The sequence below is a fragment of the Xiphophorus hellerii genome, chromosome 1, assembly GCF_003331165.1.
Source record: "Xiphophorus hellerii strain 12219 chromosome 1, Xiphophorus_hellerii-4.1, whole genome shotgun sequence".
NCBI classification, from domain to species: domain Eukaryota; kingdom Metazoa; phylum Chordata; class Actinopteri; order Cyprinodontiformes; family Poeciliidae; genus Xiphophorus; species Xiphophorus hellerii.
In genome coordinates, this window is record NC_045672.1 from 8,580,002 (window position 1) to 8,597,735 (window position 17,734).

Below are 17,734 nucleotides of genomic sequence, written 5' to 3' on the forward strand. Positions count from 1 at the left end.
TAAAACTCAGAAGTTGCTCTACACTGCAAAAACACAAAATCTTATGAAGTATTTTTGGTCTAGTGTCTAGTGCAGACATCAGTGCACACTTGAAATAAGACAAAACTAACTTACAAGTCACTTTTCGGTAAGTTATAGGAGCTTCTTTTAAGTGAATAATTTCTTAATATTGATTTTAAAAAGTACTCGTCCCACTGGGAAATTATTTCATTTATAGAAATGGGACATTTTTCCCATTTAACAAGTGAAATAATCTGCCTCTGAAATATTACTTTTCATCAATATTAAAGAATTATTGACTTAAAACAAGCCTCTGCGTGTTGCTGAAAAGTTACTTCTGAGTTAGTTTTGCCATATTTCAAGTGTACTAAGCGTATTTGCACTAGAAACTACACCAAAAATACCAGGTAAGATTTTGTGTTTTCTGACTCAAAGAAAGATTTATTACAGCAGGTCACGGATTTTTGTGTCACAAGTTGCTAAAATGTTCTCCCCTTTTATGTATTACATTGAAACTATAAGTAATAAAAGTAAGTCAAAGTAAAATGAATTATTGTGTAAAAGGACTCAAATAGTTCAGCATTATTCTAACTTAGTGGGAAGTTACAGTGTAATCCTTCGTGCACAAAATGAATGAGTAATGAGCAAGTGTTTCTCTTTTTTTTTTGTGCTTGTAGGGAAGTGAAAACATAACTTATTCCAGGCGCCAGAGTTCTTATCCGCTGGGTTTAGAGGAGGTCCATCCAAAGCAGCAGAGTCTTTCAACGGAATCTGGTAAAAATACTGCAGTGCGTACAAGACAAGACTTATGGAGGATCTTATTAAATATGTAAAAGATTCCTTTCTGAGATAAATTGCAGAGTGCCTGGCAAAAGTATTTAAACTTTAATGTCTCCATACCCGATCACTTTACAGCCTCAAATTTGGTGTATTTCATGTAGATACTCCTACATTTGTTCCGATACTCAGAAAATTAGCCAAAACAAATGTAGAAAATTAGCAGGCTAAAACTGCACAAAGTTCTTACAACTAGAAATCTCAAAAGTGCAGCAGGCATGTGCATATTTGTTCCAGTATGCATTCAAACAGACTGACACTGCAGAGTTGGAAATTGTCACTTTTCATTTTGCACCACCAAGCGTTTGGCAGGAGTGAAAGGTGTCTGAAATGGGCACCGTTTTAGTTTAGCAGATGGCAAACATTAGCAGCATATTAGCATGTATGCTCAGCGTACTGTTGAGTCTAAATCCGGAATCGCTACGCAGATTAGTTGTATTTGAAAAATGTTTTGTGAAGCTCCACTCCGAGAGTTTACATAACACTGATTCTAGAATGAAGGACGAGAGCAGAGGCTTTATCTCTTCATCAGTGCTGGGACATCTGGTCTTTGTGGGAACAAAAACCTAAAGGAGGACTCGGTAAAAGCGCAGGGTTCACCTTGCTCTCCCTACTGGCGACAAGGATGCATCTCCTCTTTTGTGTCCTCCCACATCTAAAGTCTTCATCGCTGTGCTCAGCACTCTCCACAGCTGAATCTTTTGATAAGCAATTCAGGGCTTTTTTTTCTTCTGCTCTACAGGCTTTGGCTGTTGTGTTGCTGCATCTCCATTTTTTCTTCTCTCTTTCTTCTCCGTTGGTCAATCACATGAAATTAATTACATTTTCAGAAAGTCAGTAGTTCACAATTTGTCATGCTTTTCTGAGTGTAGGAACTTGGAAGCAGTGCCATTTTAGTGACTTTTTTTATTTATCTGTGGTATTACAGTATATACTTGCTTTTAAATGTGTAGTATACATTCACACTTCTGTTAAAATACTGAGTTTGTAATACTTAAAGGAGGACTTTGAAGGACTTTTTTGAGCTTTATAGTCATGTTATAATGTTATTCCCTGTTATTCCATGTTATAATGTTGCTTTGATTATTTCATGCATGTTTGAGAAATCCTTGACTCCTCTATGGCAAAGTAGAGCATTAACACTTGCTCATGCAATGCATCAGTTCCCAGCTGAGCTTCCGCCTCACAGAGTAATAAAACAACAGAGCTGCATCACTCTGAATATAGTAATATTTAAAGTGATGTGCAGCAGGCATGGGAAATTGTGACTTTTTGTTTTGCTCCTTTTTTTAAAGGAAAAAGTCACTTATTGTCATTTGTCACATTAAAGGGAAAAATTTAGAAATTATTTTCAATGGTTTCTCTGGAAAAAAAAGAAACAGGAATCCTAACAAGATCCACACTTTTGCATCATTACATATAAAGTTAAACACCGGATTATTCATACTTCCACCATATTTAGATTTAAAGTTATTTTTTTTAAATTGTTTTTTGGTTGGGAATGTCAGTGCATGTCCCTAAACTGCATAATAACTTAATAAGACAATATTCTAGGGCTGTTATCGCTAAAAACAATCTACTCTGTTACACTTTAATGAATTATTGAATGTTTAAAAATTACTTAAACCCTTCTCAATATTCAGTGTAAAACATTTTGCTGGCATTACAACCAAATGCTTCAGAAAATTGCTGCACAAGCGTTTGCAGTGTTTCCACTAACATTGGTAATCATTCATCTTTTCTCATGAGCTTCTAGTCTTTAATCATCATTACCCTATTTACCAAACTGTAAATATTGCTGCCAGTCAGTGGAAACTATGCTGGTCAAATTAAAACATTGCTTTAAATACAAATGTGCCAAACTTTATGTTTTCAGTTTATTAAATCTTCACGTTGAGTAACCGAAGGTACTGATCAGCACTATGCCTGTTTTTTTGTTCTATCCACCGTTACTTGGTTGATTTTGTCTGTATGTATAGATCGGTTTGTTCCCCCAAAACACAACGCATCAGTCACCCTGCACTGTTCTTCTGTATTGTGTTCTTATATTATACAGAAATAAACCCTCACCTTTCCTCTGATGTGGGCACACGCGTAAACCTGACCTTGGTGGACTACTGCGATATTATACTTGGAAATGTAAGTGTAGAATAGTATCACGTACTTGAATTGCAATAAAATATGTAAAACTAACTTTAATAAACATTGTTGTGGGGGAATGCTTTTAAAGCACATGCTGCTAACTGTGTGCCTGTATCTGCATGAGTTGTACAACCTGATAGTAGATGATGTTTTTATACTGTGGGAGAACTGCTTCGGGTTTATAATACTTCTCATGGTCTGAAGCTTTCAAACTTTTATTTCATTCTGCTGTGTGAAGTTATTTTGAAACAAGGAATGTGTTTTCACTGTGGATTCTTCAGTAGTGATTGGAGAGGAGAAGCAATGAGCTCACGAGAAACGGATTTACCCTCGCTCTCGAGGGAGGATTTTCTGAGCATTTTTCTTAGCTATAGATGCGTTTGTTTAGTTCTTTTGTCTACGATCTGCTTCACGATGTATGATCTATTCTGCGTGCAAAGATTGATTTTCTTGACTTACAGTGCTACTGAAGACTCTGCGCTCCTTTTCTTGTTCTAACCATGATGCTTATGCCTTGTGGCCCCGACGAAGCTGTGAAGCCAATCAGGGTTCATTACATCTTTCTAGAGGGGGTCTAATGGTGCATCACCTCTCCCTCTGTGCTTTTTGTGACTGTGTGTTGCACGCGCCTGCATGCCTTCAGCTTTGTTGTCATTTTGACAGATATGTGCACATCAAATGGTTAAAGGCAGCGTCTTAAATTGTGGATTATCCATTAAAACATTGAGTCACTCGCTGCATCTGCCACTTATGCCTTTTATGTTTTTATTGTTCTCAATGTACTGACGTTACATGGAGGAGTGCCCAGCCTTTCACCTGCACGCAACTCTTCCTTATCCTCTTAATGGACTTCAAAGAGGATTTAGATTTTTATTTTTTTTTGAATATATATCCTGTTAGATTAAACACTAACATTACAGTCAAAGGTGATTGCTGATCAGTTGACATAAATCAAATAATATGTGTTTTAATTGAGTGTTTTGTTGACAACAGCTTTTTAAGACACATAGTTCCCATGTAACAAATAGGCACCAGGACAAAACTGCAGATGGCTCATGGCTCCAACTGTAGCTCAGACATGTGTGACACGCTCCAGTCTGGGGCTTTAATCTGTGAACACGGGAGCTAAAACCTATGTCAGTGTACTAAACCAGTTCACGCGCACTGATGCTTGGACAAAGCTGAACTTAGACTTAAAACCAAAATTAAGTTATGCTTATGTTAGCCTTTGTTGAAATTCAAGTGAAAAATGGGATTAGGAGATTTATGAAGAATCCCCACATCTGTTTAGAAATGTTTTGTTGAAATTAGTTTTTTTTTTAAAACCGTATGTTTCGTTTGTTTTTTGGCCTAGCTGCATTGTGTACTTTTTTTAGGTAAGAGGAGGAGAGATTGGACCCTTTCAAAGTGTCAAGCTGGAAATTTTATTCAAGCCAACCATTCCTGGAGAGACCATAATGGACTTCTACATCAGATTCTCCTGACACAAACACAAAACCAGTATGTTATTGATGGATGTTATGTCATGGGAATTTAGCAGAATATTATATAATCAAATGATTATTGATGAAAATGTATGTCTCGGTTGATGACCTATTCACACAGATACCCATCCATGTCAGCGGCGTGGCGGTCAGCAACCCTGTATGGGTTATTCATCCCAGCATTGACCTGAAGATCTGCACCTTTGACTGCCTTTATCAATACACCATCGTCCTTCAGAGCAGGTGGGTCCAAAAGACAGACAAAGTTGAAAACATAAACTGAACTTTTTTTTTTACCTGTAAACAAAAGACAGCAGTGCAGTCTAAACAGTGACTTTGGGCCTTTTCATACTTCATCATGATTTCATGCATTAATGTATTTCACTGGGATTTTATGTGGCGTGCAGACAAGTAGAGCATGATTGTGTAGTGGAAATAACATGATACGTGGTTTTCAGTTGTTGTTTTAATTTTATTTTATATAAAAAAGATCTGAATCACTTGTTATATACTTATAGATAAGCAAGCAGTATCCCTGATACAACTAACAAAATCCAGCACAAATACTGTACTGTACAAACGCCTAACAAAACGCCTAATTACTAAACAGATTTCAGCTGTTCATCATTTAATCTTAGTTCAAATACAGCTGTTCTGTGAAGGTTTGTGGGGCTTGTAAAGAGGCAACATTATGTAAAATTTACTTTTTTGAGCTTTACATTACGCTATAATGTTATTTCCTCATCAAATAAATACCAGGAATGTTGCTTTGATTTTTTTCATCCATGTTTGAGGAATCATTTAATCTCCCTTGGCAACCATTCAGCGTTGCCTAAACGCTTGCTCTCATTGAGCGCTGCTCAGATCAGATGAGAGCAAAAAAGCTGTTTGGCAGAGAAAGCTGTCCGGCAGTAATTGGACAGCAAGTTACAGGAGTTAACGAGCTTAACATTAGACTCAGATCCAAGAAAGAGAGACAGGAGGATGAGGAAAAGCAGACAGTCATGAAAGCGCTAATGTGTGGTCTAAAGAGGATGATAATTCGACTCCGGTTGCAGCAACGGCTAAACAACATAGTTATGCCAGAAAAGTTTCTAACTCTCCTTAATATTTGTTGTAGGATGAGAGCTAAACTGGTGGTCAGTGAATGTGACCCATATTCAAGGTCACAACCAGAGATTTCCTTTCTCAAGGAAAGATTTTGGCTAGAATGGACAATCTATGCTCAGTGTAAATGTTGTTCTAGCGGCTGCTGAAGACATGACTTGGTTGGAGTTTCACCTTTCCACAGGACAGCTTTTCTAAACGTACAGCCACAGCTACAATGGAACTGATGAGCTCAAAGAATATCCATGTGTTAGAATGGCCCAGTCAAAGTCCAGAGCTAAATCGAATTGAGAATCTATTACAAGACTTGAAAATTGATGTACACAGATGCCTTCCATCCAACAGGAATATGTTTAAGCAATGTTTTGTCTCAATATATGCGAAGTTGATGGAGACATAGGTCAAGAAAATGTGGAAAACCTCGTATCATTTTCCTTCAGCGTTCCAATCCTGCACTAGTGTGAGTTGTGTGTGTTACTGTTGTCTTGGTCTGTCATATAAATTATTAGAAAATTAGAAAATGTAGTTGAAGTTGGTGGTTCTAAAATGTGAAATACTTCATGAGGTAAGTTTTGAATACTTAAAGAAAATCAGTCATACACTAAATAAGCAAGTTGATTTTAATACTAAACCGTTTTAAAGTTTTGCATCTTCTAAGTGAAGCTAGTAATTAATACAATAAAACATTAGTCATGTTTATATAAAAATAAATGTAACTTCACTTTATTTCCCAAACACAAACATAATGTTCTCTGCACCTCGATGTGTAATCTCAGAATACTTAGTTGTTGTTTTCCACTTCCAACCCTCTCAGCATTCACACTGAACGCGCACTTTTGTCTTTCAAAACTTGCACCGTGTCTGCAATAAATCAAGTTTTATGTAACAAAACAGGCTTAGACTATTACAGGTCTCTTTTAAACACTGTCTAATTCACAGCTGTTAGACAAGCATGTGGGAGAGAGTTTAAGAGGCACTGAGCCCTGAGAGAGAATGTCAGCACTTTTCAGACATTTTTAACTAAAATTTTAAAAAAAAGAAAACATTGTTTTTGCAAAGCTGCAAGTGGGACAACCTTACGTACATCCAACCATTTTCTGTACCAATTTAATCCTGTTCAGGTTGTCAGGGGGCTGCTGCCTTTCTCCTGGAGTCAGCAAGAGAAGTAGGATACACCCTAGACGACTTTCCAGTCCTTTACTGGGGTACTGAGGAGCAAATTATAAAATTAAAGATAATATACACAAAATCCCCAAAACATAAACTCCTGAACATGAAGTATATCAGCAAAAGGAATTTGCTGGTGCCCTCATACACAAACGAACTTGGAACGACATCCCATTCTTAATCCAAAGACTTTAATAGTGATATCTGGTCAAAGCTCTTGAAAAGGTTTTTCAGAATTTTTTAGAATTCGCTTGAAGCTTATTTGTGAGGTCAGACACTAATATTGGATAAGAAGGTCTGGTTCACAATCTCCATTCTATCTCATCCCAAACATTTTCTACTGACTTAGGTCAGGAATATGTCAAGTTCTTCTACATCATACACACAGAATGAGACAGATCATTTGTGACAAATCAAACTCCTCTGCCTTCTCTCAGTGCTAACTGCAGATACCAGAGATCGAACCAGCAACCCACTGATTACAGCACAACACATTTTAACACAACACAACATAAAACTCTAACATTCATTAGTACCAAAGAACCACGATAAGGCATTATACCAATGCATAGATTAGATAAAAAACAAAAAAAAAGTAGAAGCTGCTTATAAATGTTCAGAAATGAATGATAATGTAAGCTGGAAGCTCACATCCTCTTTGATTTTCTTCACGGCAACGCAGAACTCAAACAAAGCCTTTCTGATTATGGATATGATGCATTGTGATGCACAGCAAAGGTTAAGAATGCACCAGGGGCAGTGCCATTTGCAGAAGAGTGGTCCATCACCTCTACAGTCATTGTGTCATGTCACTGTAGGGGGAGGGAGTGTGTGTGTGTGTGTGTGTAGGGGTGTATGTGTGTGAGGGTTAGGGATTTGTGACAACTGCCATCTGGTGCGCTGGCACACCAGCACATGTGACAACATGATGATGACAGTGTCAGTATGAAGTGCAGCTTTTCAAGTAAAGAAATGCTAATGCTTGGACCAGCAAACTATGCAGTATGTCACTCTGCCTCCAAGACAATAATCTGAATACAAAATAGCTTGGCAGGCTTTTGGGATGAACAATGAGAGAGCCGCTGCTTTCATTATTTAAAATTGTCACTCGCTCCCCCACTAAATAGATAACCATCCCACAAGTAGTCTTTAGCTTGTGACAGATTAGTTAAGAGAGCAACACAAAGCAAGATTGAATATGTCTACCCAGCCTGTGTGCCAGAGATTTGAATGTCTCTCTAACGAATTGGACGAATTTTAAGAGGCTTTAAGATATGCAGTGTTTGACTTTTGCCTGTGAACCAGTGATTTGAATATTCCAAGCACAGTTGGCAGAATTTGTCTATTCTGCTTCAAACACTTGAAACAGAAAACATTGAAACTGGTGCCTCCTCTGCTGGCACCAGTTCGGGGGTTAAACATTCCTGCCCAAACTAAGGCCTTCAAAAAATAAACCATCTTGTTTGTGTTTTTTTTCTTCTACAAATTCTTGGTTTCTGTCTTTTTATTGCGTTTGTAGTGACCGTGCTACACCTCATCTTGAGGCATCCTGAGGCCTGTTTAAATAGCTTTCTGGAATAGGATCAATGTGTTGCTGGTGCAACAGTAAACAAAGCATTGCTAATAAAAAAAATCCTGCTTCTTGAGTTGCTTATTTAATGATATGCTGAAACTTAATTCAAATTAGAGCTCAAATTAAAGCATGAGAGTGTTAACTAGTTCCCTAAAGTGCAGATTATGTCTCCCTAATCCAATGACATGGAGTATAATACACAGCTTTGATCTGCTCCCTTTCAGCTTTCTTCTATTACTGCTTTTTTGTCATCCTCAAAAGACACTAAAAGCAAATGATAATTGATTTATTAAGTTTAAAAAGCTACGTAAGTCAACAAGGCTCTGTGTGAAATATAACTGTACTCCTTGTTTAATCCTAAATAATTGTTAATTTGTTTGTGCACAATCTAAGTTGGATGTACCCCCTCACACAGGTATAAAACATAAGTAGGTAGGATTTTTATGTTTGTGCGAAGAGTTAAATGACTATCTGACCTGCACAAGTAAGAAATAAAGATTCTCCTTTGAGAGAACCTACCAAGGAACGCCGAGTCAAGTAAATGATTTCAAAAAAGCAACACAGCATGCCCCACTCAAAAGAAATTTCATGAACTGTTAAAGAATGTATATTTTGTCAGCCTGGAAAGGGAAACAAAACCATTTCAAGACAGTAGAATTCAAGCCACAGTGAAAGCTGTTATGCCTCAAATAGAGAGTGGTTGGTTTCCCCGAAATTACTCCACAGCTACAACCTAATTAAAGGACCAATGAGGTGGCTGAGATCCATGCTTACTCCAGGAAGAACTTTTAACTTTTTAGGTGATATTGTAAGGATACATTTTAAGAGAATATTCAGATTAAAAACTTTTCCTAATTGTTTTTGGAGGGCTTTCAGGATGCATTTTTTTTCTTGCATGTTCACAGGAGATTGTCATTTAAGAAAGGAAAGGTGCAAATCATATTGGTGACTTTGGTAAGAACATGTAAAAAGACAAGAAATTCATCTTTTATTGCAGTTGAATATTTTTAACTTTAATTTGAGTACATTGTTTTCAAGCGGGATAAAAATCCTAACTTAAGCAATAATTGTTTGTTTTTTGATTTTTTCACAAAAAAATTTCTAATGCCAAACTTATGTATAACGCTTAGATACTCAGAAAATAAATGTAACTGAAACATTTTTTCACTTTAAATTGATCAGAGTTTCTGACACTTGCACTTGTTTGCAGTATTTCTTTTTATATTGTAGATATGCTTGTAATTAAATTACAAAAGTGCTGCAAATCCTCTGCATTAGAAGTGCTATATAAATTAATTTAGCTTTCTTACACAAGGGTCCAATTTTCTTAGCCAGTTGCCACTAGACAGGCTGCTTATTTTGCCACCACACACAGTCAAGCAGATGGCAAGGGAGGTTAAAAAAAAATCTCTAAAGCTCACTGCTAGAGAACCGCAGCAGAGTATGTCTGGAGTCTCCATAACAACCACTGGATGTTATCTACACCCCAAGCAGTTGTGCTTGCAAAAAAAAGCTTTTTTTTTTGTTCTCACATGTCAAGCATACTGTGTGGAAGTTAGTAGATGCTATTGAGACATTTTACACTGAACCAGCTCAGTCAGAGCAGACTAAGATTAGATTTCATGTGCGAACACACTTGATATTTCTGGGCTATTTCTCTTGCAATGACTCCATGGGAACAGTCTTTGAAACACCAGGGCATTTACAATAAAAATCTTGCGGCCTTTGGCAAAGAAGAATTTTCATTTGGTTTCTTAGCAGGATAAAGATTCAATAAAATACACAGAAAATGCACAGCAGACATAACATCAATCGTCTTCCATGGCTGTTTCAGCCCACAGATCCCTTTTGTTTTAAAAACAAAATCTTTGGAAAGAGAGCATAACAGAGGAACTGGACCTTTGAAATGTTATAGTAGAAGTTTAAGTTCTGTCTTATCGACAAAAGAGAGTTGTACCAAGTTTTAGTAGAAGGGTTGCCAATAATTGTGGTACAGATAACTGTTAAAAACCAAATAACTATAATGTAGGATTATTTTCCCCATTGAATAATTATATTATAAGAAGGGTTCTTCTGTATTTTTTACATGTGACAGGATTTTTATGATTTATACACTATGCATTTAGCAGTGTTTTACTTCTTGAAGTTGTTTCTGCGAATTTGACTGGTATCTCAAATATCAATTTATTTCAATGAATTATTATTATTACTACCTTCTATTGAATAGTAGGGTAAAAACATACATGTTGAGAAATTAGCATTTGTATTTCAGATATTTATATTGCCAAATGTTTCATCAGAACCAACACACTGTTATATAAACTTGGCATTGACTTGGAAATAAAATTATCACACTCTGCAAGTAAAAACTACAGATCAGCCAAATGACCCTGTTAATTGGAATGGCTCAATGGCCAAACTGCATTATGTTGCCATAAATATTCCACCAAGGGTTTATTTGAAGGTTGTCATTTAGATGGAGCAAAAACCTGAGACTTAATACCTCCCAAGTGTCCCTCTTAGCCCTTGCCTCGGGGAAGCAAGCATCTGGCTGACCCGATCGTTTAAGTGGGTCAGTTCAGTTGAGGGAGGGGAGTCAAAAACGGAAACCTCTGTTGGTGTATTCTGGGGTTCCTCTCTCATCTGTGTGTCATTGAAGATGAAAGCAGACACAAATGTGCTGTTGTACAAATCCTGCCTTCACAAAACAGTTCTCCCTAGTTGGATGTCTTTGCGAATTCTTAAAATGAAGAGACATTTGAATTATTGCGGCCGTCTGTTTGAACATCTGAAAATGATTTGAACTTGAAGATTATATTCTTTACAAGGCAACGCACATTGGTGCCAATCAAGAAAACGATTGTCAACCTGTAAACCTTTCACAGGTTCAATGCATAAACCTATAAAAGATTTTTTTTAATAAATCCTTATAGTATGCTGCAATCATAAAAGACATTCATTTAATTATTTGATTTTCGACCATGAGGTACATATCACCTCATGTAATATCATATATATTTACTTTGGCAGATGTTTGACCTCTAGTTCTGTGTTTTTTTTTAATTTCATAAACCACATAGATGTTTTATTTCTATTTATGTCATTTTAAAGATTTCGTAAACTACATAGATTGTCATATATAATCAGTCTCTCACCTGAAAGCACCTTTTTTTGCAGCCGTCTAATGAGACTGTACACTTTTTGCATGACAGAGAAAACAGAGCTTTTAAGCTGACCTTTGATGTGTGCCCGGAGATGAGGAAACACCTGGAGATTATACCAAAACGTGGCTTCATCCAGGCTCTGTCAACTTTTAAGGCCCAGCTGAAATTCATCCCAAGGTAAGGAAGGACACACAGAGGATGCAATGTTAATGGAACCATTGAAGCACGGATAATCTTATTGTAAAGGGAAGTTGTTGAGATTCTGTTGACCTTCTATTAAAGTGCAAAGTGTTTTGCTCTTCAGAGGAAACTCAGGCGTCAGTCCTCAGGCTTTGATTCTTTGAGATTTTTAAAGTTTTTTTGTTTTGGGAGATCAAAAAAAAAATGTTGTAAAATTGTAAACCTTTAAATTTTAAACCTTAAAATGTAGCTATTTCTCAACTTTTGATTTTCTTTGCCAAAAGACTCTTGAGTTGTTACTTTAATCTCAGGTTCTAAGTACACTAGCTTTAATTGTGATAAATATATTTTTAAAATCCTTCAAATGATCACCATAAAGTGTTGATGCTGTCTTCCATCCAAATAACATGTAAAAATGGTTATAAAAAGTAAAAGATTAGCAATCTTTCACTTAAAAACAAGATGTCAAAATTGTGGTTGAAAAATGGCTAGCTAAACTAATTATTGTTGTTGTTTAGGCTAATTTTAAGCTATGCATTTTTTTTCCAGGCTAAAAAACATAAAAAACATCCCCACTAATTAGAAGTTAATCAAAGGCCATGGGAATCCGATGTTAATCTACTTTGCTGGTTTTGGCTAGTAGACCTGGGGTTATCGCTATTAAGCAAGTTTCAAAATCATTAAAATTTAATGTCGTACCATCTCTAAAGTACTTTTAATGGGGTACCAAAGAAAGTACTTGAGTTTTCATTGGGTTTGTTGAGAATAAATAATTCTGTGTTTTCCTTCTATCTCTGTTCGCTAGTTGTGAAGCTAAAACTAAAGGAAATGACATGTTAGGAAACGCCCTCAAAGCTAAGGGTAGAGGATATGACACACTAAGGAACGCCCTCTCTAGGGTGTAGCTTAGACAGAGGCTAACAAAGGTAGTTACCAACTGTTGCTTGTCGCCATTTTGTCCTGCTAACTCCTAACGGTAGCATGAGAAATGGACCAGCTGTATTTTGGTATTATTAAATGGAATTCATGAATTCAACTCACTGACTCTTCTTCAACCGCATACATCAAGAACTTAACAGGGAGAACGGATCAATTCTCCACAGGTTTCATGGAGCATTTAATTACACATTGCTGCCCCTCCCCCACCTGTTGCTGTAAAGTCTAAACTAACAGTCAGCTGGCTAAAAGAAAGCTGGACTGAATTTATTGTACTTTCCAAGTCAGACCGACTATTCTGGAACCAGAGATCATGTTGTGTACTGTTGTTTTACATATTTTATGTGCATACCATGACGTTATGAAACTTTTTTCAGTTTTTAAAGTGCATACATTTGTATCTAACCGACAGACAGGGGATACAAAAGTGACTTCATCACAGCAGAGCCATCAAGGCTTCTGATAATGGTGTCTAATGACTTTGAAGGACCTGCTAATTCTTTCAGCAACAATCCAGGCTCTATATATAGATGGAGTGGCAGGAGTTGGACTGCAGTTTGAAAGCCAGGAGAGCGGACAGGGGACCCCCAGGGTGAATGTGAGAGGCGTGCAATTTGTAAAAACCTCTGCTGTGGGCGCTCCTCTGCCCACCCTCTTTATTTTTTCCCCCCTCTTCATAGTTAGGCAGCTTTGTATGTCAATAGCTGGGCTGATGTGTTTTTTGGAAACAATGAGAAAATTTTCCCTCCACTTCAAAGTGAATGTTAGCGGCACGCGCCAGTCGTCAAATAGCAGAGGGAACTCAAGAGGAAAGTGGGAAAATGTCAGTAATCTGTCATATTGAATCAGCAGAGGTTTTAATACGAGGATTAGAGGACAGCTTTACTCGTGCTGCTGCTGCTGTTGCTGTTGCTGTGATGGTGCGTCTTTCTAACATAACTACAGCTTCCACCCCCTCCCTACTCCCTGTGCATCACACTTTTTTCACTCTGGCTGCCTGTGCCTCTTGCGTTGTCTTCTCCCACTCTCTCACACTCTCACGCTTGTCTTTTTCTTGGCCTCTCACCCTTAACTGTACTTTTTGGGTTTCTTTCTCTGTGTGTTAGCTCCTTTACTTCTCCACGTTCATTGTGTCCCTCCCTGTTTTTGTGAAACTTCTCATAGCATTCAGCCATCCACCACATGTTTTTTTTTTTTTTGCTGGCCCTGATTCTGCTTATGTAATCTAAGTCTCCAGACCCACTTCACTGCGCTTAGTTGTTGTTCTGGCAACTGTTGGCCTTTTATAATATCTGAAGTTGTCTTGAACAAGAAATGTCATAGATAGTATTTTATGAAGTGATTTGATAGGAAGCTTAGCTAATTATTACAGAGTGGTAGCCTCTGATTACTTTTTTCAGGGGTATTAAAATAAAGAGAATTTAGTATAAATTGACATCCCACTTTATCTATTTGTAAAAGCTTTAAAAACCACTTATCATTGTCCTCTCCATTTCAAGCATTGTGTTAGTTTATCAAATACAATCCCAGTACATTAAAGCTTGTGGTTGCAACATCACCAAAGCAATATATGTCTGAATAGAACAAAAAGATCTTTATGTCCACTTATGAAACACTTAGCAGAGTAGTTCAGAGATTACTTACCTGTCAATGTTTTCTTGCTTTACTCTAAAACTTCTGGACAGATCATCTGCTTATTACAGAGCAACACATAACAAACCATCATGCATGTACACAGTCCCACAAAGTTTCTAGTGGCCAATCTACTCAATTTACATGATTTTTTGACTGCAGGGAACCTGGTGAAAACCCACACATGCTCGGGGAGAGTATGGCAACTCTCAGTGCTTTCATCTGTTTTTCTTCACCACGGTGTATAACTTTGTCCTCACAAAATATCAACTGCTGCAGGACAGCCTCGTAGCCTTCTCTATCAGGGCCAGGAAATCTACTGCAGTGTTCACCTGAAACATGCATAGCTTTGTAATTTTCATCCAGAAATCTAAGACTTGACACAAACGGCTACATTCTTAAAAAGACGCGCAGCTTCCTCTACTGAAAAGGTTTTTGTGTAATGATAAGCTAACGCTAATGTATCTGCCCTCTGTTTTTAAATGAATTCAGTCTCACTTTCACCATGAAGGTAATTTCCTGTGATAGATCAACCACTTGATGACATGGCTCAAAATATTTTGCAAGCTGCAAAAATAGTCCATGATTTAAGAAAGATTGGCTGTGCAAAACTTGATTGACTGCATTTTCTTGGTGGATAATGTTGGAGGCTGATTACTTAAATTCCCAGATCGTACATCAACCCACAGGAATGGAAAGTAATGGTAAGGATGTTTTTTTTTCTTAATCCAGATTAAAAGGTTAAAGTCTTTAGGGCTTGGGAAAACAAGGCAGTAAGTTATGCTGAGGGATCTTGTGGGTCATGGACCCATTAAGACCTGAAGGAACATATGAGTGTGCCTGTCTCCATATGTTGAGGGCATACAGCCTCTTAATCAGCTGGGAGATCAGAAACATAAAAGCTTCGGTCTGTAGTTCAGCAGTAAGAACGATAGTGAGAAACAACAAATTTGGATTAGATTTAGAAACAATTTTTTAAAAGAGGACCTTCATGAACCAAAAGAGCATCCTTTACCCAAAATAGAATTTGGCACCACACAGTCTGAGAAGAGAAAATAAATAATGTGTTCAGCACATCAGCCGGCTGTGTCCCTCCTTTCCCTCTGTCATGGTTGGATCTTCTGTTCCGATCTGTTAATTTTTTCTCGCTTTGCTTTTGTTTTATGCAGAGGCAGTGTGTCATTTAAAATGGCACCACCATTTCTCCCAGCCGGAGCACGATTGGATTTCCAAATCCTCATTATCTGCACTGGTTCCACTCACTGTCACATCCACGCTCACACACTTCCACACACGCACACTGTTAAATCTGGATTCTGAAATGACTCATAGCTTTCATTCTTCACACAGGTGTTTGCGCCTTCTCTGCCCTCCTCAGGCTTCTGGGAGAGAGTGAGCACACTCTTGTTTCCTCCTGTGAGGGGTTTGTGCTCAAGCTACCCACATCGTTCAGCTGCCTTCTCTTGCCTCATCCCTTCTCTCCCTGTCTTCCTCCACTTTTATTTGTCACCAGCCAGCCCACACTTTTTCCTCACACATCCAAAGCATTATGTGCACTACATAATTTCTTCTTCATAGTATCCAGAGTACCATCTCACATGCTGCTATTCCCTGCTAGGATTTTGATTGAATCGCTGTGTGTTTCATTATAATTTTATCATTAAATTGTCGATTTTTTATTGCTGTGTGGAGCAGCTGTTGCTGATACTTTATGGACTTCTTTTTTTTTCTTTGTTTTTGTTAAGAAGAATGAATCATCTTTCTCTTAAACTTCATTAACTCTCCCTTGGTCTTAAGAGATGGGGTCATTTGGACCCCACATGTTTTTTACCGCGGTCCGGCAGAGTTTGCGCTGACTTCCAGTGCACTTTAACGAGGTTTTTTAGGTATGGTTTTAGGAGCTGATGGTCTGGACTTTTCTTTCAGTCAAAAGTTTGAGTTGCATGCAGACATCTTGATGATGATGATGATGGTGATAATTTATTTCAGACATTTCACCAACAAAAAAAACCCATAGTAATAATAAAGACTTTCATGTTTCTAAGTGTAAATACAATACCTTACTATCAAATTTACATACTCAAATACATGTAAATACACCACTTATTCAGTATCTTCTGTGACTTAAGGTGGTTGAGGCTACTGGTAGCTGCTAAAATACCCCAGTAAACTAGCTAGCTTTTTTGCATCTATCAAAATTTTTCTTTGGTTGCCTGGACAACGTTCGTTTTTGCCACTGGCTCACTTAAGTGGCCATCCAATACGACAACACTACAGTGGATAAGGCTATAGAGAGCCATATGCAGTTTAAGAAGCAAAAAACCGCTGCCAAGAGCCGCAAACAGAACCCAGAAATTTCTGGTTTTGCTATTCTTATTTGTTATGCAGCGCGATCAACTGTCCTCTACATTTATGGGTTTTTCTGCTTTAATTTCACTCAAGGTAATATTGATAAGGTCTTAAAAAGTCTTAATTTGACATGCTAAAACCTGCAGACACTTTGTATCTTTAACCTTGCTGCATCTTGTCCTTTTACAAAAGCAGATTCCAAAATTGCAGTACTTTTTGGCGGGATTTAAAACAATACACAAACATAGAGAGGTGAATAATTGTAAGGTGGAAGGAAAACACCTTTGAAATTTGGGAATTTCAAAATATTCCCAAATGAAATTCTGAAAATGTGCTTTTACATGCAACTCTATTTGGTCAATGATTTGTATAACCACCTTTCGTTGCAATGAAAGATACAGGTCTTTAGGAGGGGAAAGGAGGGTGTGCATCTACCGCTTTTTTATACTTAGAGGTCAATAGTTTTGCCTTTTCTTCCCATTAAAATACCTTAAGTTCAACTTCAATACAACTTTATACCTGACCTGTTTGCTGTGTCTCTTGGTCTTCATAATGCTGTTTGTTCACTCACTTTTTCTAACAAACCTCTCTAGCTTCCCTGTGATACACTCTTTTATGTTGGTCTATAACAATTAGATTCCATTGTAAAAAAAGAAAAAAAAAAAAGTTCAGTAGACTTGATTTTTCTATGTAAGCCACTGTATTTTTTTCAGCCTGTGTGCTTTATTTCCTCCCCATGTGATCCAACTCATTTGATCCCGGATTTCTGGTTCGAAAACAACTACCCAATCTAATGCATGAAGAGATCGCTGTTTCCTTATTTTTGCTCTGTAAACCTGATGACGGGATCCTTTGAATGGGATTGCTTGTCTGAGCGGTTTAGGTGTAATCTCTGAAGAGCAGGCAACGGGGCCAACCCCAGCGGTTCCAGCTGATAAAAGGGAGATTACAAGGATGATTTATTACAGATTACGGCGAACGACTCTCCCCAGTGCTTTTTGCCACTGGCACACTGCTTACGTCACTACTAGAAACTTTTAGAGGGCTCAGAAGATAGAAAGACACAACCAAAATAGCCAGTTTGTTTATTAATGGCATTAACTATTCATTATTTTTTGTCATTTCTAACCCTCAATCAAGCAATGATCATAATCTGTTTATAA

General features: G+C 37.5%; 1 protein-coding gene across 1 annotated transcript in view; it reads left to right on the forward strand.

Moving 5' to 3' along the window:
- The window catches only part of cfap74 (cilia and flagella associated protein 74), a 54,174-nt gene that overhangs the window by 17,179 nt on the left and 19,261 nt on the right, over positions 1-17,734 (forward strand). Inside the window, 6 exon segments of the mRNA XM_032574319.1 lie at positions 678-774; positions 2,894-2,976; positions 4,356-4,460; positions 4,462-4,479; positions 4,585-4,706; positions 11,523-11,651. Of these exon segments, the coding sequence (XP_032430210.1) occupies positions 678-774; positions 2,894-2,976; positions 4,356-4,460; positions 4,462-4,479; positions 4,585-4,706; positions 11,523-11,651 (554 nt within the window).